Here is a 26,731-nt window from a genome sequence, read left to right on the forward strand (position 1 = left end):
ACACAACATGACAACAACATGGTAGCAACACAACAACAACAACATGGTAGCAACACAACATGACAACCCACATGGTAGCAACACAACATGACAACAACATGGTAGCAACACAACATGGTAGCAACACAACATGACAACAGCATGGTAGCAACACAACATGACACCCACATGGTAGCAACACAACATGACAACAACATGGTAGCAACACAACATGACAACCCAGCATGGTAGCAACACAACATGACAACAACATGCAACACAACATAGCAACAGCAAACATGACAACAACATGGTAGCAACACAACATGACAACCCAGCATGGTAGCAACACAACATGACAACCCAGCATGGTAGCAACACAACATGACAACAACATGGTAGCAACACAACATGACAACCCAGCATGGTAGCAACATGACAACAACATGACAACAACAGCATGGTAGCAACACAACATGACAACCCAGCATGGTAGCAACACAACATGACAACCCAGCATGGTAGCAACACAACATGACAACAACATGGTAGCAACACAACATGACAACAACATGGTAGCAACACAACATGACAACAACAGCATGGTAGCAACACAACATGACAACAACATGGTAGCAACACAACATGACAACCCAGCATGGTAGCAACATGAAAACAGCATGGTAGCAACACAACATGACAACCCAGCATGGTAGCAACACAACATGACAACAACATGGTAGCAACACAACATGACAACCCAGCATGGTAGCAACACAACATGACAACAATGACATCATGGTAGCAAACAGCAGCAACAAATGGTAGCAACACAACATGACAACCCAACATGGTAGCAACACAACATGACAACAACATTGCAACACAACAGACAACAACATGGTAGCAACACAACATGACAACCCAGCATGGTAGCAACACAACATGACAACAACATGGTAGCAACACAACATGCAGTTGCAAAAACAGGGTACAAACATCATTGGGCACAGAAAACAGCACAAAGGGCAAGAAGGTAGAGCAATACATCATGCAAAGCAGCCAAATGGTCAGTAAGAGTGTCCATGATTGAGTGAAGATTGAGAAACCCAACATGACAACCCAGCATGGTAGCTAAACCCCATACCTTTAGTGAAGGGGCCTAAACCCCATACCTTTAGTGAAGGGGCCTAAACCCCATACCTTTAGTGAGGGGCCTAAACCCATACCTTTAGTGAAGAGGCCTAAATCCCAGACCTTTAGTGAAGAGGCCTAAATCCCAGACCTTTAGTGAAGACCTTTAGTGAAGAGGCCTAAACCCCATACCTTTAGTGAAGAGGCCTAAACCCCATACCTTTAGTGAAGAGGCCTAAACCCCATGACCTTTAGTGAAGAGGCCTAAACCCCCTTTAGTGAAGAGGCCTAAACCCCAACATTTAGTGAAGGGGCCTAAACCCCACACCTTTAGTGAAGGGGCCTAAACCCCATACCTTTAGTGAAGAGGCCTAAACCCCATACCTTTAGTGAAGAGGCCTAAACCCCATACCTTTAGTGAAGAGGCCTAAATCCCATACCTTTAGTGAAGAGGCCTAAACCCCATACCTTTAGTGAAGAGGCCTAAGCCCATAGCTTTAGTGAAGAGGCCCAAGTTAAGAGGCTAGAACCATATACCTTTTCAACTCCATTCAAACTACATAGGTTTGCAACCAGGAGTCAGCCACAGAAATGTCACACCCTGATCAGTTTCACCTGTCCTTGTTATTATACCCTACTGTACTGTACAGTTCTCTTCTGTGCTGAGCTGTCCAAACTTGTGAAACATAGATGTCTATGATTGGTTCAGATTTGGTCTGGCCAGGGTTGACTGACCAAATTTCAACGTCCATGGACGTACAGTGTTGGTCGGTGCTCAGTGGGCGAGGATGCTTGTAACAGTAAATGGAAAGAGGGTAGGTGGTAGGTGTCATGGTAGGTGTCAGTAAGAGCTGGGAGAGCTGACATTAACTGGAGGGAGAGAAAACAAACACCATTGTAAATACAACCCATATTTATGCTTATTTATTTTCCCTTTTGTACATCGTTACAACACTGTATACAGTATATACATAATATGACATTTGTAATGTCTTTATTCTTTTGGAACTTATGTGAGTGTAATGTTTACTGTTCATTTTTATTGTTTATTTCACTTTTGTATATTATCTACCTCACTTGCTTTGGCAATGTTAACACGTTTCCCATGTCAATAAAGCCCTTGAATTGAATTGAGAAGAGAGAGAGAGAAGAGGCAGAGAGAGAACAGAGAGAAGAGACAGAGAGAGGACAGAGAGAAGAGAGAGCGAGGTTGTCCTGGGCCCAGTTTCCCAAAAGAATCTGATGGCATCTTAAGGCTATAGTTCTAAGGATGAACCATGGTTCTAATGATGAACTTATAGCCTGAACTTGTGCTTTTGGGAAACAAAAGTTGTCATCTCTCCACAAGAGATTAGGGGAACATGGCTCAGACTGTTTTCACAGTCTTGCTTTGACCACCAGATGACCTGAAGAGAGAAAACAGTTATTAGCTGAACATAACAGAATGCCAGTGGAAGAGAGGACAGTAACAGGAGACACTATGAGCTGAACATAACAGAATGCCAGTGGAAGAGAGGACAGTAACAGAAGACACTATGAGCTGAACATAACAGAATGCCAGTAGAAGGACACTATGAGCTGAACATAACAGATGCCAGTAACAGTAACAGGAGACACTATGAGCTGAACATAACAGAATGCCAGAATGCCAGTGGAGTGGAAGGGAGGACAGTAACAGGAGACACTATGAGCTGAACATAACAGAATGCCAGTGGAAGGGAGGACAGTAACAGGAGACACTATGAGCTGAACATAACAGAATGCCAGTGGAAGGGAGGACAGTAACAGGAGACACTATGAGCTGAACATAACAGAATGCCAGTGGAAGGGAGGACAGTAACAGGAGACACTATGAGCTAAACATAACAGAATGCCAGTGGAAGAGAGGACAGTAACAGGAGACACTATGAGCTGAACATAACAGAATGCCAGTGGAAGAGAGGACAGTAACAGAAGACACTATGAGCTGAACATAACAGAATGCCAGTGGAAGGGAGGACAGTAACAGGAGACACTATGAGCTGAACATAACAGAATGCCAGTGGTAACAGGAGACACTATGAGCTGAACATAACAGATGCCAGTAACAGGAGTAACAGGAGACACTATGAGCTGAACATAACAGAATGCCAGTGGAAGGAGGACAGTAACAGGAGACACTATGAGCTGAACATAACAGAATGCCAGTGGAAGGGAGGACAGTAACAGGAGACACTATGAGCTGAACATAACAGAATGCCAGTGGAAGGGAGGACAGTAACAGGAGACACTATGAGCTGAACATAACAGAATGCCAGTGGAAGGGAGGACAGTAACAGGAGACACTATGAGCTGAACATAACAGAATGCCAGTGGAAGGGAGGAGCAGTAACAGTGGAAGGAGACAGTAATGAGCTGAACATAACAGAATGCCAGTGGAAGGGAGGACAGTAACAGGAGATGAGCACATAACAGAATGCCAGTGGAGGACTGAACATAACAACATAACAGAATGCCAGTGGACAGTAACAAGACACTATGAGCTGAACATAACAGACAGTGGAAGGGAGGACAGTAACAGGAGACACTATGAGCTGAACATAACAGAATGCCAGTGGAAGGGAGGACAGTAACAGGAGACACTATGAGCTGAACATAACAGAATGCCAGTGGAAGGCAGGACAGTAACAGGAGACAGTGGAATGAGCTGAACATAACAGAATGCCAGTGGAAGGGAGGACAGTAACAGGAGTAACACTATGAGCTGAGACACTATGAGCTGAACATAACAGAATGCCAGTGGAAGGGAGGACAGTAACAGGAGACACTATGAGCTGAACATAACAGTATGCCAGTGGAAGGCAGGACAGTAACAGGAGACACTATGAGCTGAACATAACAGTATGCCAGTGGAAGAGAGGACAGTAACAGGAGACACTATGAGCTGAACATAACAGAATGCCAGTGGAAGAGAGGACAGTAACAGGAGACACTATGAGCTGAACATAACAGAATGCCAGTGGAAGGGAGGACAGTAACAGGAGACACTATGAGCTGAACATAACAGAATGCCAGTGGAAGGGAGGACAGTAACAGGAGACACTATGAGCTGAACATAACAGAACAGTGGAAGGAGGACAGTAACAGGAGACACTATGAACATGACACTATAGCTGAACATAACAGAATGCCAGTGGAAGGAGGACAGTAACAGGAGACACTATGAGCTGAACATAACAGAATGCCAGTGGAAGGGAGGACAGTAACAGGAGACACTATGAGCTGAACATAACAGAATGCCAGTGGAAGGGAGGACAGTAGGAGACTATGAGCTGAACATAACAGAATGCCAGTGGAAGGAGGACAGTAACAGGAGACACTATGAGCTGAACATAACAGAATGCCAGTGGAAGGGAGGACAGTAACAGGAGACACTATGAGCTGAACATAACAGAATGCCAGTGGAAGGAGGACAGTAACAGGAGACACTATGAGCTGAACATAACAGAATGCCAGTGGAAGGAGGACAGTAACAGGAGACACTATGAGCTGAACATAACAGAATGCCAGTGGAAGGAGGACAGTAACAGGAGACACTATGAGCTGAACATAACAGAATGCCAGTGGAAGGGAGGACAGTAACAGGAGACACTATGAGCTGAACATAACAGAATGCCAGTGGAAGGGAGGACAGTAACAGGAGACACTATGAGCTGAACATAACAGAATGCCAGTGGAAGGGAGGACAGTAACAGGAGACACTATGAGCTGAACATAACAGTATGCCAGTGGAAGAGAGGACAGTAACAGGAGACACTATGAGCTGAACATAACAGAATGCCAGTGGAAGAGAGGACAGTAACAGGAGACACTATGAGCTGAACATAACAGAATGCCAGTGGAAGGGAGGACAGTAACAGGAGACACTATGAGCTGAACATAACAGAATGCCAGTGGAAGAGAGGACAGTAACAGGAGACACTATGAGCTGAACATAACAGAATGCCAGTGTAACAATTGTCGTTGGGGGGAGAAGAAGAGGACCAAGGTGCAGCGTGGTAAGTATTCATAATAGTTTTAATATAACGAATACTTGAACAAAAAATAACAGGCCAAACTAACAGTTTTATACAACCCATAGTGGGGAAACAGGCTGCCTAAGTGTGGTTCTCAATCAGAGACAACGAATGACAGCTGCCTCTGATTGGGAACCATACCAGGCCAAACACATAGAGATCTAACACACAGAACAAAACATAGAATGCCCACGCCAACTCACGCCCTGATCAAACTAAAAATAGAGACACAAAAAAGGAACTAAGGTCAGGACGTGACAGCCAGTGGTTTGTGACCTCTATGATTTCTCGTTGTAGATAATTAAATTGCTATAATTACATTACTGATTTTGGGGTAACAATTACGTGTTTTAATCATTTTAATAATTCATAAACAAACTTGATTTGAGTAAAAACACTATAACTAATTGGTAGGTCTACCTTCTGTGAACTTTCTTTATCCCCTCCCTCCTCACGAGGGAGAGAAACGGGAAAATATCTTAAATGGTCAATCAGCTGTTGCTACATCCATTTTGTTGGACTTCTAAATGAATGATGTTGTACCTTTTTGATTCTTGAATAAAATAACTTTCAAATACCTCATGATCTTTAGTTCACCTGTCATACCCCATCAGAACACAAAATATAAGATCGTTTTTACTCCAATGTAAACACACACTAAATAAACTGAAAACATAGTTAAGACATAGTTAGGTCTGTCTATGAATTTGAAAGCGATCCCATTTCTCCAGCCCCAGTATTTTACTGAAACCAGGGGAGGGGACTTTGTTATTGTTTCTACTGCTGATTGCTGCTTTAAAGATGTGTGTGGTTTTGGTAAAGGAATTACAAGGCATAAGGCAATGTTTATAGAAGGCAAATCATTTATCCAAAACTAAATCTAAGTGTTTATATTAGTTGGTAGGGGGTCTTCACGTCAACATAATTGTGTTTTGATATATTTAAAATACATTTTAAGACTATTTCCTTCTGGTAAATGTTTTTCAAAGATCCTTTTTCCATCTGTTTGACCAGAAATCAAAGCCTTTGCTTATTCCACATTTTTTGGGATGGAAAATGGTTGAAAAAAATGTAGATTATAACTTAATTTCGATAGACTCTTCGCTTTCATTTGACAACAATTTGACATGCTCCTGAACTTCACGTTGGTGCTCATGGGTCCTTTTCAGATTGAAATGCCCTTTATCTTTCTCTATTGGAATGTTACACTCCAGTCCAGTGTGAGTTTATAAATGGGTTGGATTGATGATTCCAGAGGAGGTTTATGTTTATCAGTAGACTAGGCAACTTCCGGTTGATCCGTTTGCACGCAAAACAATATTCCACAACTTCAACTTCCAAAGGTTTCAAAAGGAAATGACATTCAATTAAACAATAAAACATCAAACAAGCCACGAGGAAGCGGTTAAAAACGACCACCGCCTACAGATCAGCGAAACAGAACCTTCTCTTCAGCCATTGGCCAGCGCCACTTCTTCTTCGTGTGAATTTCCGGCAGACTTGAGGCTTTTTTTTGGTGTATTGCTGCCTTTCCCAATTCAGAATGTTAATAATTCCACATTATTGATTAAATATATTTCAATAAAAAGGGAAATGTGCACGGTAAAAAAAAATAAAAAAATAAAATGTATTTGCACAACCCACTAACCCTGCACCCATAAAACCAAAACACTCCCTCACCGCTCCTACGCCTGGCCACCGGACTGGGAGGACGTGACTTCTTCCAAACACCTCTTTTTAATACAACCTTGTGTTGCTCAACTCAGCGTGAATGTGCCAAGTGAAATTCATGTTTATGTAGAATGCGCAACACATATTAGGAAAAATTCGGTGGTTGTATGCGATCAAGTTTTTAAATTTGAATTATACACTTCAGCACCACAGTTGTACAGGGAAAAACAGGTACAGGTAAAGCCCTTTCAAAATTGACTTAAAAAAAAAAGATTTTTTATTTTTTACAAAGAATCGATTGATGGTGACTCAATGTTGAATCACTAGTGAATCAATGTTGAGTCACGAGTGAATCAATGTTGAGTCACGAGTGAATCAATGTTGAGTCACGAGTGAATCAATGTTGAGTCACGAGTGAATCAATGTTGAGTTGAATCATGTTGAGTGAATCAATGGTGAGTCACTAGTGACTCTCCGCCTCGATGGAAGAGAGAGAGAGAGAGAGAGAGAGAGAGAGAGAGGACGCTGTTGACAGTTCCTCCGCTGTGGATTTACCAGGAGTCATTTCATGCCTATTTTTGTACGATATTTTAGCTCATTTACCATAGTTTGTTTTCAGATCCATTTTTAAGAAAGTTCTCTTCCTGGAGTCTCGCAACATGACACGTCTATGTTGAAGACAGGTAAATGAGCTACTAGTTTCCGTTGGCTATCTAGGTAAGCTAACGTTGGCTAGCTCGCATTTCCAGCCAGGTAGTGAGACGGCTAGCTATAATGAGCTAACTACAGCCTGTATTATCTGTTTTATTTGTTAGCTACCCGGCTGTTAAATTACTATGATCTGATTATGTAGTTAAATAACAATGGTGTATATGACGAGCTGTTCTGTTTTACATATCGTTAGCTATCTCTAACGCCGTTAGCTACGTTTAACTCCCAAGGAAAACCGCAAACTAACCCACATAAAACAAGCCGGTTCGTTTTAAAAAAAAACATAAAACATTAACGTAGCTTGCAAAACAGCTGGCTTGTAAACGTTAGCTAGTGGCTAGTTCGTCTTTCCAACCAAACTGTCGCATCTTTTAGCATGATGATGATGATGATGATGATGGTGGGTGGGAGGGTCGTGGGACATTCTGCACAGGCCAAGCCAGCTACAATATTGCGACAGTGATGCCCTTTACTTTGGTTTTCACCATCACCCCCATGGTCCCCATCCCCTCCAGTGATCTAATCACGTGTGTGTGTGTGTGTGTGTGTGTGTGTGTGTGTGTGTGTGTGTAGCAGCTAATACGGGTATGTTTGTATAAATAAGTTTGTCTTATTAGATAACAAGGAGGCACAATCTTTCGTCAGAAAATGACACAGAAGTCAGATGTCCTGGTGTCTGTTATCCTCAGGTCGAATTTGTCATTGGCATCACAGTGAGCGGTAAATGCTCAGCCAGCACAGCAGTATTTCCGTTTACATAGAGCTGTGATACTACTGAGTCAGGATTTGTGTCCCAAATGGAAAACTATTCCCTATTTAGTGCACAATTTTTTTTAAATTTACCACAGCCTATAGAGCTCTGGACAAAAGTAGTGTACTATATTGGAAATGAGGTACCATTTGGGATGCAAACAAACACTGCTCTGCTGCATACAGTATTTTTGCCATGAGGTGATTGTGTGCACTGGACACGCTTGAGTGGTCATCTGACACACAGAACAATCATTTTATGTTCTCATGGATCACCTGTTTTTTGTTTTCTGGTAGATTTTCCATCTTGACTAATGTTTCCAATGTTTACACTAACAGCAAATTAGGCTAGTAGTTGGATTGACATTAGGCACTGTAGATAAAGTGCATGTACAGTACCTGCAGAAAGTATTCACATCCCTTGACTTTTTCCACATTTTTTGTTGTTACAGTTTGAATTTTAAATGGATTAAATTGAGATTTTGTGGCGCTGGTGGCCTACACAAAATACCCCATAATGTCAGTCGAATTGTTTTTTTTAAAAGCCGAAATGTCTTGAGTCAATGAGTATTTAACCTCTTTGTTATGGTAAGCTTAAATAGTCACAAGTTTCATGGACTCACTCTGTGTGCAATAATAGTGTTTCACATGATTTTTGAATGACTTCCTCATCTCTGTACCCCACACATACAGATAATTGTAAATGTAACAGTACTCTTCTTGCGTTGTGTACAATCAGTCATCGACACGGAACTCCAATATGTAGCATCAGTCATGTAGATGTATTCTGTTAGGAACGGCACAAAATTGCACGTCATGCAATGCACGTCTCACCATCCAACTCTGCACTCACACACTGTACAAAATATATGAACCTCCCCCACCAGACACAGTAAGTTGCTAGCTAGTACTGGCGGGAATTCTCTACAACAAAATGCACAACAAATATTCTCCAAAAACCGCTGCATCTTATGTGTGATGTTCGAATAACATTTACAAACAATTTGATATAAATTGTACATTTAAATCATCACTTGAGAGTTTAAAAATCACTTTTGATGTACAGTGCTTTGCAACCAACAACTTACCGCTGGTTTGGTGCTTGTTCACTGGGACGATTCTAACTGGAACATCCCCCCCTCGTAAGCAAGCTACGCAAACCAGCCAATAAGATGCCATGTTGAGTAGGTGAAGGCAAGACAAACTCAAACCAAAAACCCATTGGCTTAACAATAAAGTGGCAAGGGGAATCACCAGTATAAACCTGTTACATAAGGTCCCTCAGTCGATCAGTGAAATTCAATCACAACAACCAGGGAGGTTTTCCAATGCCTCACAAAGAAGGGCACCTGTTGGTTGATGGGTTAAAAAAAGCAGACATTGAATATCCCTTTGAGCATGGTGAAGTTATTAATTACAATTTGGACGGTATATCAAAACACCCAGCCACTACAAAGATACAGGCGTTCTTCCTAACTCAGTTGCCGGGGAGGAAGGAAACCACTCAGGGATTTCACCATGATGCCAATGGTGACTTTAAAACTGTTAAGAGTTTAATGGCTGTGATAGGAGAACAACATTGTATATTAGTTACTCCTTAATACTAATCTAATTGAAAGAGTGAAAAGACTGAAGCCTGTACGGAATGAGATTCTTCCAAAACATGCATCCTGTTTGCAACAAGGCGCTAAAGTAATACTGCAAAAAAGGTGGCAAACCAGTTAACCCTTTTGTATTCAGCACAAAAAGTAATGTTGTGGGCAAATCCAATATCAGATTTGCCACCAATGCTCTTTATAGGACACATCACTGCACTCTATACTCATCTGTAAACTGGTCATCTCTATATACCCGTTGCAAAACCCACTGGTTGATGCTTATTTATAAAACCCTCTTAGGCCTCACTCTCCCCCTATCTGAGATATCTACTGCAGCCCTCATCCTTCACATACAACACCTATTCTGCCAGTCACATTCTGTTTAAGGTCCCCAAAGCACACACATCCCTGGGTCGCTCGTCTTTTCAGTTCGCTGCAGCTAGAGACTGGAACGAGCTGCAGCAAACACTCAAACTGGACAGGTTTATCTCCATCTCTTCATTCAACACTCAATCATGGACACTCTTACTGACAGTTGTGGCTGCTTTGTGTGATGTATTGATGTCTCTACCTTCTTGCCCTTTGCTGTTGTCTGTGCCCAGTAATGCTTTTACCATGTTGTGTTGCTGCCTTGCTATGTTGTCTTAGGTCTCCATGTTGTGTTGCTGCCTTGCTATGTTGTCTTAGGTCTCCATGTTGTGTTGCTGCCTTGCTATGTTGTCTTAGGTCTCCATGTTGTGTTGCTGCCTTGCTATGTTGTCTTAGGTCTCCATGTTGTGTTGCTGCCTTGCTATGTGGTCTTAGGTCTCCATGTTGTGTTGTCTCTCTTGTCGTAATGTGTGGTTTGTCCTATATTTACAGTGGGGAGAACAAGTATTTGATACACTGCCGATTTTTGCAGGTTTTCCTACTTACAAAGCACGTAGAGGTCTGTAATTTTTATCAAAGGTGCACTTCAACTGTGAGAGATGGAATCTAAAACAAAAACATCCCCACAGGAGGCCTTTCGCCTCTTGGTAGGCCGTCATTATAAATAAGAATTTGTTCTTAACTGACTTGCCTAGTTAAATAAAATAAATAAATATGACGTGTTGCTGAGTACCACTTCATATTTTCAAGCATGGTGGTGGGTGCATCATGTTATGGGTGTGCTTGTCATCGGCAAGGACTAGGGAGGTTTTTTAGGATAAAAAAAAAATAGAATAGAGCTAAGCACAGGCAAAATCCTTGAGGAAAACCTGGTTCAGTCTGCTTTCCAAGACACTGAGACAAATTCACCTTTTCAGCAGTACAATAACCTAAAAACAAGGCCAAATCTACACTGGAGTAGTTTACCACAACGACATTGAATGTTCCTGAGTGACCTTATTACAGTTTTGACTTAATCGGCTTGAAAATATATATATCAAGACTTAAATGGCTGTCTAGCAATGTTCAACAACCAACTTGACAGAACTTGAAGAATTAAAAAAAAAAAAATGCTAATATTGTACAATCCAGGTGTGCAAAGCTCTTAGACTTAGACCCAGAAAGACTCACAGCTCTTAGACTTAGACCCAGAAAGACTCACAGCTCTTAGACTTAGACCCAGAAAGAGTCACAGCTCTTACACTTAGACCCAGAAAGACTCACAGCTCTTAGACTTAGACCCAGAAAGACTCACAGCTCTTACACTTAGACCCAGAAAGACTCACAGCTCTTACACTTAGACCCAGAAAGACTCAGCTCTTAGAGACTTACCCAGAAAGACTCACAGCTCTTAGACTTAGACCCAGAAAGACTCACAGCTCTTAGACTTAGACCCAGAAAGACTCACAGCTCTTAGACTTAGACCCAGAAAGACTCACAGCTCTTACACTTAGACCCAGAAAGACTCAGCTCTTAGAGACTTACCCAGAAAGACTCACAGCTCTTAGACTTAGACCCAGAAAGACTCACAGCTCTTAGACTTAGACCCAGAAAGACTCACAGCCTTAGAACTTAGACCCAGAAAGACTCACAGCTCTTACACTTAGACCCAGAAAGACTCACAGCTCTTAGACTTAGACCCAGAAAGACTCACAGCTCTTCTAGACCCAGAAAGACTCACAGCTCTTACACTTAGACCCAGAAAGACTCAGCTCTTAGAGACTTACCCAGAAAGACTCACAGCTCTTAGACTTAGACCCAGAAAGACTCACAGCTCTTACACTTAGACCCAGAAAGAAAGAGACTTAGACCCAGAAAGACTCACAGCTCTTAGACCCAGAGACTTACCCAGAAAGACTCACAGCTCTTAGACTTAGACCCAGAAAGACTCACAGCTCTTAGAGACTTAGACCCAGAAAGACTCACAGCTGTAATCGCTGCCAAAGGTGATTCAAACATGTAATGACTTGGTTGTAAATATGTAAATGTATTATGTAAATGATCAATTAAATGTGCAAAAAAAATTGTAAGAACGTGTTTTTATTTTTGTCATTATGGGATAAATGTAGTGTTATACAGTATTCCATCTCTACTGAAGTGTACACTGAATGTGCCAGTATTTGCTCACAGTCGTACCACTTCTTCTTCTACCCTTTCTGCCCACAGCATGTGGTGACTGTGAGGCCGGGCCCCATCCTGAGTCTGTACGATGAAGAGCCCGGTGCACAGGTCTGTTTGTGTGAATGTGGGTCTTTTCTAGAAGCAGTGAGGATTTCCTACACTGGACAACTTGTTACAGCTGTTGATCAGTCATTGATAATAATCTACCAATTGTTTTCATGTCATTACGATGATAGGACTCCTGAGTGGCGTAGCGGTCTAAGGCAAGACCCATGTGTGTAAAGCAAGATGTATTGGGTACAGCAGGTATGAGTGAATAAGGTGTTGTTGTTCAGGTGCAGGGACGTGGAGAGGCAGGCTGCCTGCCTGCAGACTGAGCAGCCGTGTGTCCCCGTCTCCCAGCACATCCCCAGCGGCATGTGGTTTATCAGGTAGTTAGATTTACATATTTTGTTCCTTTTTTTTTTTTAGCAGATTCTCTTATCCAGAGTGACTTAAGTTTTTCGAACCCACGACCCTGGTCTTGCAAGCCGGTCCCACTGAGCCACATGGGACTCGAACCCACTGACCCTGGTCTTGCAAGCGGCGTGCTCTACCAACTGAGCCACATGGTAAATATAGTTGTCCATAATGCAACGTTTGGGTTGTTAGACCGTGGCGTTAGCGTGCTCTACCAACTGAGCCACATGGTAAACATAGTTGTCCATAATGCAACGTTTGGGTTGCTAGACCGTGGCGTTAGCGTGCTCTACCAACTGAGCCACATGGTAAACATAGTTGTCCATAATGCAACGTTTGGGTTGTTAGACCGTGGCGTTAGCGTGCTCTACCAACTGAGCCACATGGTAAATATAGTTGTCCATAATGCAACGTTTGGGTTGCTAGACCGTGGCGTTAGCGTGCTCTACCAACTGAGCCACATGGTAAACATAGTTGTCCATAATGCAACGTTTGGGTTGCTAGACCGTGGCGTTAGCGTGCTCTACCAACTGAGCCACATGGTAAATATAGTTGTCCATAATGCAACGTTTGGGTTGCTAGACCGTGGCATTAGTGTGCTCTACCAACTGAGCCACATGGTAAATATAGTTGTCCATAATGCAACGTTTGGGTTGCTAGACCGTGGCGTTAGCGTGCTCGTGCTCTACCAACTGAGCCACATGGTAAATATAGTTGTCCATAATGCAACGTTTGGGTTGCTAGACCGTGGCGTTAGCGTGCTCTACCAACTGAGCCACATGGTAAATATAGTTGTCCATAATGCAACGTTTGGGTTGTTAGACCGTGGCGTTAGCGTGCTCTACCAACTGAGCCACATGGTAAACATAGTTGTCCATAATGCAACGTTTGGGTTGCTAGACCGTGGCGTTAGCGTGCTCTACCAACTGAGCCACATGGTAAACATAGTTGTCCATAATGCAACCTTTGGGTTGCTAGACCGTCACATTAGCGCGCGTTGAATGGGTAACTTTCCCAAGTTTTCCAGAAATCCCGGGTTGGAGGATTCCTGGATTTCCTGCTTATTTCAATGTAATTCCAGGAATCTTCCAGAAACCCCTAAACCTAAGTCTTTGTAATGAGAGGTCATGGTAGATCACTGGATTACTGACCTGGATCTTGTCTAAGTGATTATGTATTTGTGTATAGGCCTATATTGTCTGTATTTTCTGATTGTAATGAATGTGAAGTACCTTTTTTGAAGTGCTCCGTGCACAGCACGTCTTACCCAGGCTGTCCATTCTACCTGCCCACCTGGTGATAACCAGCACCAGAATGGAAATGAGTCAGCTGACTTCATAAAAAATTATTCATTATATATATATATATATTTTTTTTTTTGTGTTTTTTTTTTTTTACTCAAATAACTGAGGCAACTTTATGTATTTAAAAAACAAAAATGTGTGTAATAAAAATTTAATCTGTTTATTCAGGGACGCGTGTGGCATCGTGTGCGGGGTTATCACCTGGATGTTGGTGTTCTATGCTGAGTTCGTTGTGCTCTTCGTCATGCTGTTGCCTTCTAAAAACCTGACCTATAGCTTAGTCAATGGGACTGTGTTCAACACTCTGGCCTTCCTGGCTCTCGCCTCTCACTTCAGGGCCATGTGCACGGACCCTGTGAGTTGTTCTGACTGTACACTTTACACTGGGCTGACTGTACACTTTACACTGGGCTGACTGTACACTATACACTGGGCTGACTGTACACTATACATTGGGCTGACTGTACACTTTACATTGGGCTGACTGCACACTTTACACTGGGCTGACTGTACACTTTACACTGGGCTGACTGTACACTATACACTGGGCTGACTGTACACTATACACTGGGCTGACTGTACACTTTACACTGGGCTGACTGTACACTATACACTGGGCTGACTGTACACTATACACTGGGCTGACTGTACACTTTACATTGGGCTGACTGCACACTTTACACTGGTCTGACTGTACACTTTACACTGGGCTGACTGTACACTATACACTGGGCTGACTGTACACTATACATTGGGCTGACTGTACACTTTACATTGGGCTGACTGCACACTTTACACTGGTCTGACTGTACACTATACACTGGTCTGACTGTACACTATACACTGGTCTGACTGTACACTTTACACTGGTCTGACTGTACACTTTACACTGGGCTGACTGTACACTTTACACTGGGCTGACTGTACACTTTACACTGGGCTGACTGTACACTATACACTGGGCTGACTGTACACTTTACACTGGGCTGACTGTACACTTTACACTGGGCTGACTGTACACTTTACACTGGGCTGACTGTACACTTTACACTTTACACTGGGCTGACTACACTATACACTTACACTTTACACTGGGCTGACTGTACACTTTACACTGGGCTGACTGTACACTTTACACTGGGCTGACTGTACACTTTACACTATACACACTTTACACTGGGCTGACTGTACACTATACACTATACACTGGGCTGACTTTACACTATACACTGGGTTGACTTTACACTATACACTGGGCTGACTGTACACTTTACACTATACACTGGGCTGACTGTACACTTTACACTGGGCTGACTGTACACTTTACACTTTACACTGCGCTGACTGTACACTATACACTGGGCTGACTGTACACTTTACACTGGGCTGACTGTACACTTTACACTGGGCTGACTGTACACTTTACACTGGGCTGACTGTACACTTTACACGCGACACTGGGCTGACTGTACACTTTACACTGGGCTGACTGTACACTTTACACTTTACACTGGGCTGACTGTACACTATACACTGGGGCTGACTCCACTTTACACTGGGCTGACTTTACACTTTACACTGGGCTGACTGTACACTTTCCACGGGCTGACTACACTTTACACTGGGCTGACTGTACACTTTACACGCGACACTGGGCTGACTGTACACTTTACACTGGGCTGACTGTACACTATACACTGGGCTGACTACACTTTACACGCGACACTGCGCTGACTGTACACTTTACACTGGGCTGACTACACTTTACACGCGACACTGCGCTGACTGTACACTTTACACGTGACACTGGGCTGACTGTACACTTTACACGGGCTGACTACACTTTACACGCGACACTGCGCTGACTGTACACTTTACACGCGACACTGGGCTGACTTTACACTTTACACGCGACACTGGGCTGACTTTACACTTTACACGCAACACTGGGCTGACTTTACACTTTACACGCGACACTGGGCTGACTTTACACTTTACACGCAACACTGGGCTGACTTTACACTTTACACGCGACACTGGGCTGACTTTACACTTTACACGCAACACTGGGCTGACTTTACACTTTACACGCAACACTGGGCTGACTTTACACTTTACACGCGACACTGGGGCTGACTGACTTACACTTTACACGCAACACTGGGCTGACTGTACACTTGACATGCTGGTGTTGTCTGGGTTGTGTTCATTTGGGCACAACACCGTACGTAGAAAACGTTTTGAAACAGTTTAAAGGAAAAGAGGAGTTTTGTTGTTGTTGGGATACGTTCAGGTAGTGGCGGCCTCTTTATTAGTTTCAAAACGTTTTCCTCCTGTTTTGTGCCTAACTGAACACGACCGTACTCACACATACAGTGGGGAGAACAAGTATTTGATACACTGCCGATGTTGCAGGTTTTCCTACTTACAAAGCATGTAGAGGGCTGTAATTTTTATCATAGGTACACTTCAACTGTGAGAGACGGAATCTGAAACAACAAAAAAAAACAAAATCACATTGTATGATTTTTAAGTAATTAATTAGCATTTTATTGCATGACATATTTGATCAGCTACCAACCAGTAAGAATTCCGGCTCTCACAGACCTGATAGTTTTTCTTTAAGAAGCCCTCCTGTTCTCCACTCATTACCTCTATTAACTGCACCTGTTTGAACTTGTTACCTGTATCTCGTTGTTATTGTCAGTTGTACTAGTACTGTTAAATGCCTTTTCTTGCTGGCTCTTTCCCAACAATGCAGTAGTACTAGAAAACAAACAAAAAAAATCACGAGAAATAAAAATGACAAGAACTTGAGAGAGTAAGTTAGCTACATACAGGGTCCGTTCCAGGGCCTGTTGCTGGAAAAACGTATGTGTTATGACTTTACACCCTGCTATAATGTGGATACAGAGTTACCTGTCTAACAGAACACAGAGGGTGTTCTTTAATGGAAGCCTCTCCAACATTAATCCAGAGAGAAGCAGGAATTCCCCAGGGCAGCTGTCTAGGACCCTTACTTTTTTCAATCTTTACTAACGACATGCTTTGAGTAGAGCCAGTGTGTCGATGTATGCGGATGACTATACACGTCAGCTACTACAGAAACTGAAATGACTGCAACACTTAAAGAGCTGCAGTTAGTTTCAGAATGGGTGGCAAGGAATGAGTTAGTCCTAAATATTTCAAAAAACTTGAAGCATTGTATTTGGGACAAATAATTCACTAAAGCTTGTGCTCCTGAAGTTTCAGAAAAGCCCAGAAAATTGCGGTTACGAGAGTCTTGTTGATAGAAAATCCACAATTAGAGGTCAGAGGTTGCTAGTTTTCTATTCTCTTTAATCTCGCGAGTGCTCCCTTCTCCTGCCTCTTGCTTGCGTTTTCTCTTGGATAGACTAAAAATTGGGTCGCAATTACACAAATATCCCAGGGCAGATGTGTCAATGTTGAAGCTGGAATTGAGGTCATTAACTGCCGATCTGATGTTCAAAAGGTCTTGTCGATCATAAGTTTAAAAAATGGCAAAGTTGGGTCAGAGCTCGCAAGACTGCAGCCAATACAGTAATGCACCATTAATGCACCAACTTAAAGCACATCAATATTCTATAACACTGCCTGACCACTGCAACAGTAGACCCCATTTCACCAACAGGTGAATCATGATAAGTCATCCAGTCAACTCACTGCTCTGTCTGTCCTATAGGGAGCTGTGCCAACAGGAAACGCCACTAAAGAGTACATCGAGAGTCTTCAGCTGAAGCCGGGACAGGTGGTGTACAAGTGTCCCAAGTGCTGCAGCATCAAGCCTGCACATCACTGTAGGTAGGATGCACATCACTGTAGGTAGGATGACTCGGCACATCACATACATATCTTTGAATGGTAGGACTGTCCCAGAGAACAGAGGACACTGCAGGTAGAGTAACCCTGACTGACACTGTCCCAGAGGACACTGCAGGTAGAGTAACCCTGACTGACACTGTCCCAGAGGACACTGCAGGTAGAGTAACCCTGACTGACACTGTCCCAGAGGACACTGCAGGTAGAGTAACCCTGACTGACACTGTCCCAGAGGACACTGCAGGTAGAGTAACCCTGACTGACACTGTCCCAGAGGACACTGCAGGTAGAGTAACCCTGACTGACCCTGTCCCAGAGAACAGAAGACACTGCAGGTAGGGGAACCCTGACTCAAAGTCCCAGTTGATCAGACGGGTGGGACTCCTCCCTCCGTACAGTATAGTAGGTCTGCTGTGACTTTAGGACCAACGGCCAGCTGAGGCAGACTGTCTGCTGTGACTTTAGGACTGAGGCAGACTGTCTGCTGTGACTTTAGGTCAGCTGAGGCAGACTGTCTGCTGGACACTGTGACTTCAGGACATCTTGCTGACATACAGGGATTGTTTAGTTGTTGTTCACTAGTTCTCTCTCTCTCAATGGGTTTTTCCCTCCATACTATTGTGTGTGTAATTAGTCTCTCTCTCTCAATGGGTAATTTTTCCTCTCTATACTAGTAGTGTGTGTAATTAGTTCTCTCTCTCTATACTCCCTCTATACTAGTGTGTGTAATTAGTTCTCTCTCTCTCCTCTATACTAGTGTGTGTAATTAGTTCTCTCTCTCTCTCTATACTAGTGTGTGTAATTAGTTCTCTCTCTCCCTCTATACTAGTGTCTCTCTCTCCCTCTATACTGTGTAATTAGTTCTCTCTCTCCCTCTATACTAGTGTGTGTAATTAGTTCTCTCTCTCTCCCTCTATACTAGTGTGTGTAATTAGTCCTCTATCTCTCTCTCCCTCTATACTAGTGTGTGTAATTAGTTTCTCTCTCTCCCTCTATACTAGTGTGTGTAATTAGTTCTCTCTCTCTCTCCCTCTATACTAGTGTGTGTAATTAGTTCTCTCTCTCTCTCCCTCTATACTAGTGTGTGTAATTAGTTCTCTCTCTCTCTATACTAGTGTGTGTAATTAGTTCTCTCTCTCCCTCTATACTAGTGTGTGTAATTAGTTCTCTCCCTCTATACTAGTGTGTGTAATTAGTTCTCTCCCTCTATACTAGTGTGTGTAATTAGTTCTCTCTCTATACTAGTGTGTGTAATTAGTTCTCTCTCTCCCTCTATACTAGTGTGTGTAATTAGTAATTAGTTCTCTCTCCCTCTATACTAGTGTGTGTAATTAGTTCTCTCTCCCTCTATACTAGTGTGTGTAATTAGTTCTCTCTCTCCCTCTATACTAGTGTGTGTAATTAGTTCTCTCTCTCCCTCTATACTAGTGTGTGTAATTAGTTCTCTCTCTCTCCCTCTATACTAGTGTGTGTAATTAGTTCTCTCTCTCTCCCTCTATACTAGTGTGTGTAATTAGTCTCTCTCTCCTCTATACTAGTGTGTGTAATTAGTTCTCTCTCCCTCTATACTAGTGTGTGTAATTAGTTCTCTCTCTCTCTCCTCTATACTAGTGTGTGTAATTAGTTCTCTCTCTCCCTCTATACTAGTGTGTGTAATTAGTTCTCTCTCTCCCTCTATACTAGTGTGTGTAATTAGTTCTCTCTCTCCCTCTATACTAGTGTGTGTAATTAGTTCTCTCTCTCCCTCTATACTAGTGTGTGTAATTAGTCTCTCTCTCCCTCTATACTAGTGTGTGTAATTAGTTCTCTCTCTCTCCCTCTATACTAGTGTGTGTACTATTAGTTCTCTCTCTCCCTCTATACTAGTGTGTAGTTTCTCTCTCTCCCTCTATACTAATTAGTTCTCTCTCTCCCTCTATACTAGTGTGTGTAATTAGTTCTCTCTCTCCCTCTATACTAGTGTGTGTAATTAGTTCTCTCTCTCTCTCCTCTATACTAGTGTGTTCTCTCTCTCTCTATACTAGTGTGTGTAATTAGTAATTAGTTCTCTCTCTCCCTCTATACTAGTGTGTGTAATTAGTTCTCTCTCTCCCTCTATACTAGTGTGTGTAATTAGTTCTCTCCCTCTATACTAGTGTGTGTAATTAGTTCTCTCTCTCCCTCTATACTAGTGTGTGTAATTAGTTCTCTCTCTCTCTCCCTCTATACTAGTGTGTGTAATTAGTTCTCTCTCTCTCTCCCTCTATACTAGTGTGTGTAATTAGTTCTCTCTCTCTCCCTCTATACTAGTGTGTATAATTAGTTCTCTCCCTCTATACTAGTGTGTGTAATTAGTTCTCTCTCTCCCTCTATACTAGTGTGTGTAATTAGTTCTCTCTCTCTCTCCTCTATACTAGTGTGTAATTAGTTCTCTCTCTCTCTAATTACTAGTGTAATTAGTTCTCTCTCCCTCTATACTAGTGTGTGTAATTAGTTCTCTCTCTCCCTCTATACTAGTGTGTGTAATTAGTTCTCTCTCTCTCCTCTATACTAGTGTGTGTAATTAGTTCTCTCTCTCCCTCTATTAGTTCTCTCTCCCTCTATACTAGTGTGTGTAATTAGTTCTCTCTCTCTCTATACTAGTGTGTGTAATTAGTTCTCTCTCCCTCTATACTAGTGTGTGTAATTAGTTCTCTCTCTCTCTCTATACTAGTGTGTGTAATTAGTTCTCTCTCTCTCTATACTAGTGTGTGTAATTAGTTCTCTCTCCCTCTATACTAGTGTGTGTAATTAGTTCTCTCTCTCTCTCTATACTAGTGTGTGTAATTAGTTCTCTCTCTCTCCCTCTATACTAGTGTGTGTGTGTAATTAGTTCTCTCTCTCTCCCTCTATACTAGTGTGTGTAATTAGTTTCTCTCTCTCCCTCTATACTAGTGTGTGTAATTAGTTCTCTCTCTCCCTCTATACTAGTGTGTGTAATTAGTTCTCTCTCTCCCTCTATACTAGTGTGTGTAATTAGTTCTCTCTCCCTCTATACTAGTGTGTGTAATTAGTTCTCTCTCTCCCTCTATACTCTCTCTCCTCTATACTAGTGTGTGTAATTAGTTCTCTCTCTCTCTCCCTCTATACTAGTGTGTGTAATTAGTTCTCTCTCTCTACCCTCTATACTAGTGTGTGTAATTAGTTCTCTCTCTCTCTCTATACTAGTGTGTGTAATTAGTCTCTTCTCTCTCTCCCTCTATACTAGTGTGTGTAATTAGTTCTCTCTCTCTCCTCTATACTAGTGTGTGTAATTAGTTCTCTCTCTCTCTCTATCCCTCTATACTAGTGTGTGTAATTAGTTCTCTCTCTCTCCCTCTATACTAGTGTGTGTAATTAGTTCTCTACTCTCTCTCTCTCTATACTAGTGTGTGTAATTAGTTCTCTCTCTCCCTCTATACTAGTGTGTGTAATTAGTTCTCTCTCTCCCTCTATACTAGTGTGTGTAATTAGTTCTCTCTCTCTCCCTCTATACTAGTGTGTGTAATTAGTTCTCTCTCTCTCTCTCTCTCCTCTATACTAGTGTGTGTAATTAGTTCTCTCTCTCCCTCTATACTAGTGTGTGTAATTAGTTCTCTCTCTCCCTCTATACTAGTGTGTGTAATTAGTTCTATACTAGTGTGTGTAATTAGTTCTCTCTCCCTCTATACTAGTGTGTGTAATTAGTTCTCTCTCTCTCCCTCTATACTAGTGTGTGTAATTAGTTCTCTCTCTCCTCTATACTAGTGTGTGTAATTAGTTCTCTCTCTCCCTCTATACTAGTGTGTGTAATTAGTTCTCTCTCTCCCTCTATACTAGTGTGTGTAATTAGTTCTCTCTCTCTCCCTCTATACTAGTGTGTGTAATTCCTCTCTCTCTCTCTCCTCTATACTAGTGTGTGTAATTAGTTCTCTCTCTCCCTCTATACTAGTGTGTGTAATTAGTTCTCTCTCTCCCTCTATACTAGTGTGTGTAATTAGTCCCTCTCTCTCTCTCCTCTATACTAGTGTGTGTATATAGTAGTGTAATTAGTTCTCTCTCTCCCTCTATACTAGTGTGTAATTCTCTCTCTCCCTCTATACTAGTGTGTGTAATTAGTCTCTCTCTCCCTCTATACTAGTGTGTGTAATTAGTTCTCTCTCTCCCTCTATACTAGTGTGTGTAATTAGTTCTCTCTCTCCCTCTATACTAGTGTGTGTAATTAGTTCTCTCTCTCCCTCTATACTAGTGTGTGTAATTAGTTCTCTCTCTCTCCCTCTATACTAGTGTGTGTAATTAGTTCTCTCTCTCCCTCTATACTAGTGTGTGTAATTAGTCTCTCTCTCTCTCCCTCTATACTAGTGTGTGTAATTAGTTCTCTCTCTCCTCTATACTAGTGTGTGTAATTAGTTCTCTCTCTCCCTCTATACTAGTGTGTGTAATTAGTTCTCTCTCTCCCTCTATACTAGTGTGTGTAATTAGTTCTCTCTCTCTCCCTCTATACTAGTGTGTGTAATTAGTTCTCTCTCTCTCCCTCTATACTAGTGTGTGTAATTAGTTCTCTCTCTCTCTATACTCTCTCTCCCTCTATACTAGTGTGTGTAATTCTCTCTCTCTCCCTCTATACTAGTGTGTGTAATTCTCTCCCTCTATACTAGTGTGTGTAATTAGTTCTCTCTCTCCCTCTATACTAGTGTGTGTAATTAGTTCTCTCTCCCTCTATACTAGTGTGTGTAATTAGTTCTCTCTCTCTCTCTATACTAGTGTGTGTAATTAGTTCTCTCTCTCTCCTCTATACTAGTGTGTGTAATTAGTTCTCTCTCTCTCCCTCTATACTAGTGTGTGTAATTAGTTCTCTCTCTCCCTCTATACTAGTGTGTGTAATTAGTTCTCTCTCTCTCTCTATACTAGTGTGTGTAATTAGTTCTCTCTCTCTCTCTATACTAGTGTGTGTAATTAGTAATTAGTTCTCTCTCTCTATACTAGTGTGTGTAATTAGTTCTCTCCTCTATACTAGTGTGTGTAATTAGTTCTCTCTCTCTCCCTCTATACTAGTGTGTGTAATTAGTTCTCTCTCTCTCCTCTATACTAGTGTGTGTAATTAGTTCTCTCTCTCCTCTATACTAGTGTGTGTAATTCTATACTAGTGTGTGTAATTAGTTCTCTCTCTCCCTCTATACTAGTGTGTGTAATTAGTTCTTCTCTCCTCTATACTAGTGTGTGTAATTAGTCTCTCTCTCTCCTCTATACTAGTGTGTGTAATTAGTTCTCTCTCTCCCTCTATACTCTCTCCTCTATACTAGTGTGTGTAATTAGTTCTCTCTATACTAGTGTCTCTCTCTCCCTCTATACTAGTGTGTGTAATTAGTTCTCTCTCTCCTCTATACTAGTGTGTGTAATTAGTTCTCTCTCTCTATACTAGTGTGTGTAATTAGTTCTCTCTCTCCTCTATACTAGTGTGTGTAATTAGTTCTCTCTCTCCCTCTATACTAGTGTGTGTAATTAGTTCTCTCTCTCCCTCTATACTAGTGTGTGTAATTAGTTCTCTCTCTCTCCCTGTAATTATACTAGTGTGTGTAATTAGTAATTAGTTCTCTCTCTCCCTCTATACTAGTGTGTGTAATTAGTTCTCTCTCTACTAGTGTGTGTAATTAGTTCTCTCCTCTATACTAGTGTGTGTAATTAGTTCTCTCTCTCTCCCTCTATACTAGTGTGTGTAATTAGTTCTCTCTCTCTCCCTCTATACTAGTGTGTGTAATTAGTTCTCTCTCCCTCTATACTAGTGTGTGTAATTAGTTCTCTCTCTCCCTCTATACTAGTGTGTGTAATTAGTTCTCTCTCCCTCTATACTAGTGTGTGTATACTAGTGTGTAATTAGTTCTCTCTCTCCCTCTATACTAGTGTGTGTAATTAGTTCTCTCTCTATACTCTCCCTCTATACTAGTGTGTGTAATTAGTTCTCTCCCTCTATACTGTGTGTAATTAGTTCTCTCTCTCCCTCTATACTAGTGTGTGTAATTAGTCTCTCTCTCTCCCTCTATACTAGTGTGTGTAATTAGTTCTCTCTCTCCCTCTATACTAGTGTGTGTAATTAGTTCTCTCTCTCTCTCCCTCTATACTAGTGTGTGTAATTAGTTCTCTCTCTCTCCCTCTATACTGGTGTGTGTAATTAGTTCTCTCTCCCTCTATACTAGTGTGTGTAATTAGTTCTCTCTCCCTCTATACTAGTGTGTGTAATTAGTTCTCTCTCTCCCTCTATACTAGTGTGTGTAATTAGTTCTCTCTCTCCCTCTATACTAGTGTGTGTAATTAGTTCTCTCTCTCCCTCTATACTAGTGTGTGTAATTAGTTCTCTCTCTCTCCCTCTATACTAGTGTGTGTAATTAGTTCTCTCTCTCCCTCTATACTAGTGTGTGTAATTAGTTCTCTCTCTCTCTCCCTCTATACTAGTGTGTGTAATTAGTTCTCTCTCTCCCTCTATACTAGTGTGTGTAATTAGTTCTCTCTCTCTCCCTCTATACTAGTGTGTGTAATTAGTTCTCTCTCTCCCTCTATACTAGTGTGTGTAATTAGTTCTCTCTCTCCCTCTATACTAGTGTGTGTAATTAGTTCTCTCTCTCCCTCTATACTAGTGTGTGTAATTAGTCTATCTCTCTCTCCCTCTATACTAGTGTGTGTAATTAGTCTCTCTCTCCCTCTATACTAGTGTGTGTAATTAGTTCTCTCTCTCCCTCTATACTAGTGTGTGTAATTAGTTCTACTCTCTCTCCCTCTATACTAGTGTGTGTAATTAGTTCTCTCTCCCTCTATCTCTCTCTCCCTCTATACTAGTGTGTGTAATTAGTTCTCTCTCTCCCTCTATACTAGTGTGTGTAATTAGTTCTCTCTCTCCCTCTATACTAGTGTGTGTAATTAGTTCTCTCTCTCTCCCTCTATACTAGTGTGTGTAATTAGTTCTACTCTCTCTCCCTCTATACTAGTGTGTGTAATTAGTTCTCTCTCTCCCTCTATACTAGTGTGTGTAATTAGTTCTTCTCTCTCTCTCCCTCTATACTAGTGTGTGTAATTAGTTCTCTCTCTCTCCCTCTATACTAGTGTGTGTAATTAGTTCTCTCTCTCCCTCTATACTAGTGTGTGTAATTAGTTCTCTCTCTCTCCCTATACTAGTGTGTGTAATTAGTTCTCTCTCTCTCTCTCTATACTAGTGTGTGTAATTAGTTCTCTCTCTCCCTCTATACTAGTGTGTGTAATTAGTCTCTACTCTCTCCCTCTATACTAGTGTGTGTAATTAGTTCTCTCTCTCCCTCTATACTAGTGTGTGTAATTAGTTCTCTCTCCCTCTATACTAGTGTGTGTAATTAGTTCTCTCTCTCTCCCTCTATACTAGTGTGTGTAATTAGTTCTCTCTCTCCTCTATACTATTAGTGTGTGTAATTAGTTCTCTCTCCCTCTATACTAGTGTGTGTAATTAGTTCTCTCTCTCCCTCTATACTAGTGTGTGTAATTAGTTCTCTCTCTCTCCTCTATACTAGTGTGTGTAATTAGTCTCTCTCTCTCTCCTCTATACTAGTGTGTGTAATTAGTTCTCTCTCCTCTATACTAGTGTGTGTAATTAGTTCTCTCTCTCCCTCTATACTAGTGTGTGTAATTAGTTCTCTCTCTATACTAGTGTGTGTAATTAGTTCTCTCTCTCCCTCTATACTAGTGTGTGTAATTAGTTCTCTCTCCCTCTATACTAGTGTGTGTAATTAGTTCTCTCTCTCCCTCTATACTAGTGTGTGTAATTAGTTCTCTCTCTCCCTCTATACTAGTGTGTGTAATTAGTTCTCTCTCTCCCTCTATACTAGTGTGTGTAATTAGTTCTCTCTCTCCCTCTATACTAGTGTGTGTAATTAGTTCTCTCTCTCTCCCTCTATACTAGTGTGTGTAATTAGTTCTCTCTCTCCCTCTATACTAGTGTGTGTAATTAGTTCTCTCTCTCTCTATACTAGTGTGTGTAATTAGTTCTCTCTCTCCCTCTATACTAGTGTGTGTAATTAGTTCTCTCTCTCTCTATACTAGTGTGTGTAATTAGTTCTCTCTCTCTCTATATACTAGTGTGTGTAATTAGTTCTCTCTCTCCCTCTATACTAGTGTGTGTAATTAGTTCTCTCTCTCCCTCTATACTAGTGTGTGTAATTAGTTCTCTCTCTCTCCCTCTATACTAGTGTGTGTAAGCGCTGCATAAGGAAGATGGACCACCACTGTCCCTGGGTTAACAACTGTGTGGGAGAGAACAACCAGAAGTTCTTTGTGCTCTTCACAGTACGTACCAGTCTATCCTTTACATACTGGAACGTTCCATACTGTAGACCCCATTACACCTTCAGCCTGCTGCAATAACACAGACCAGTAGCCAACTCACACTACCTATTGGAAAGTTAGGAATTAAGATGTTTTTAAGTTGTCAAATGCACTGAAAATGACTTTGTTCAATACCCACCCATCTCATGGAGAAACTGTTCCACACCCACCCATCTCATGGAGAAACTGTTCCATACCCACCCATCTCATGGAAACTGTTCCATACCCACCCATCTCATGGGGAAACTGTTCCATACCCACCCATCTCATGGGAAAACTGTTCCATATCCACCCATCTCATGGGGAAACTGTTCCATATCCACCCATCTCATGGGGAAACTGTTCCATATCCACCCATCTCATGGGGAAACTGTTCCATACC

General features: G+C 41.8%; 1 protein-coding gene across 5 annotated transcripts in view; it reads left to right on the forward strand.

Annotated features, from left to right (window-relative positions):
• Positions 1-7,051: 7,051 nt before the first annotated feature.
• Positions 7,052-26,731, forward strand: part of zdhhc3a (zinc finger DHHC-type palmitoyltransferase 3a) — a 33,052-nt gene continuing 13,372 nt past the window's right edge. For 2 of the 5 annotated variants that reach the window (XR_006082525.1, XM_042316554.1), the window contains exons 1-6: positions 7,333-7,522; positions 12,473-12,535; positions 12,763-12,858; positions 14,359-14,545; positions 17,894-18,012; positions 26,214-26,310. Coding sequence is in view for 4 of the 5 variants with exons in the window: in XM_042316554.1 (XP_042172488.1) it covers positions 12,516-12,535; positions 12,763-12,858; positions 14,359-14,545; positions 17,894-18,012; positions 26,214-26,310 (519 nt within the window). In the remaining variant the exon portion in view is untranslated. Of the gene's footprint in view, positions 7,071-7,327; positions 7,523-12,472; positions 12,536-12,762; positions 12,859-14,358; positions 14,546-17,893; positions 18,013-26,213; positions 26,311-26,731 lie in introns of those variants that run through there. The other 3 variants (XM_042316555.1, XM_042316557.1, XM_042316556.1) reach the window with 3 other exon arrangements.

Source organism: Oncorhynchus tshawytscha, unplaced genomic scaffold (genome assembly GCF_018296145.1).
Source record: "Oncorhynchus tshawytscha isolate Ot180627B unplaced genomic scaffold, Otsh_v2.0 Un_contig_164_pilon_pilon, whole genome shotgun sequence".
Lineage (NCBI taxonomy): Eukaryota > Metazoa > Chordata > Actinopteri > Salmoniformes > Salmonidae > Oncorhynchus > Oncorhynchus tshawytscha.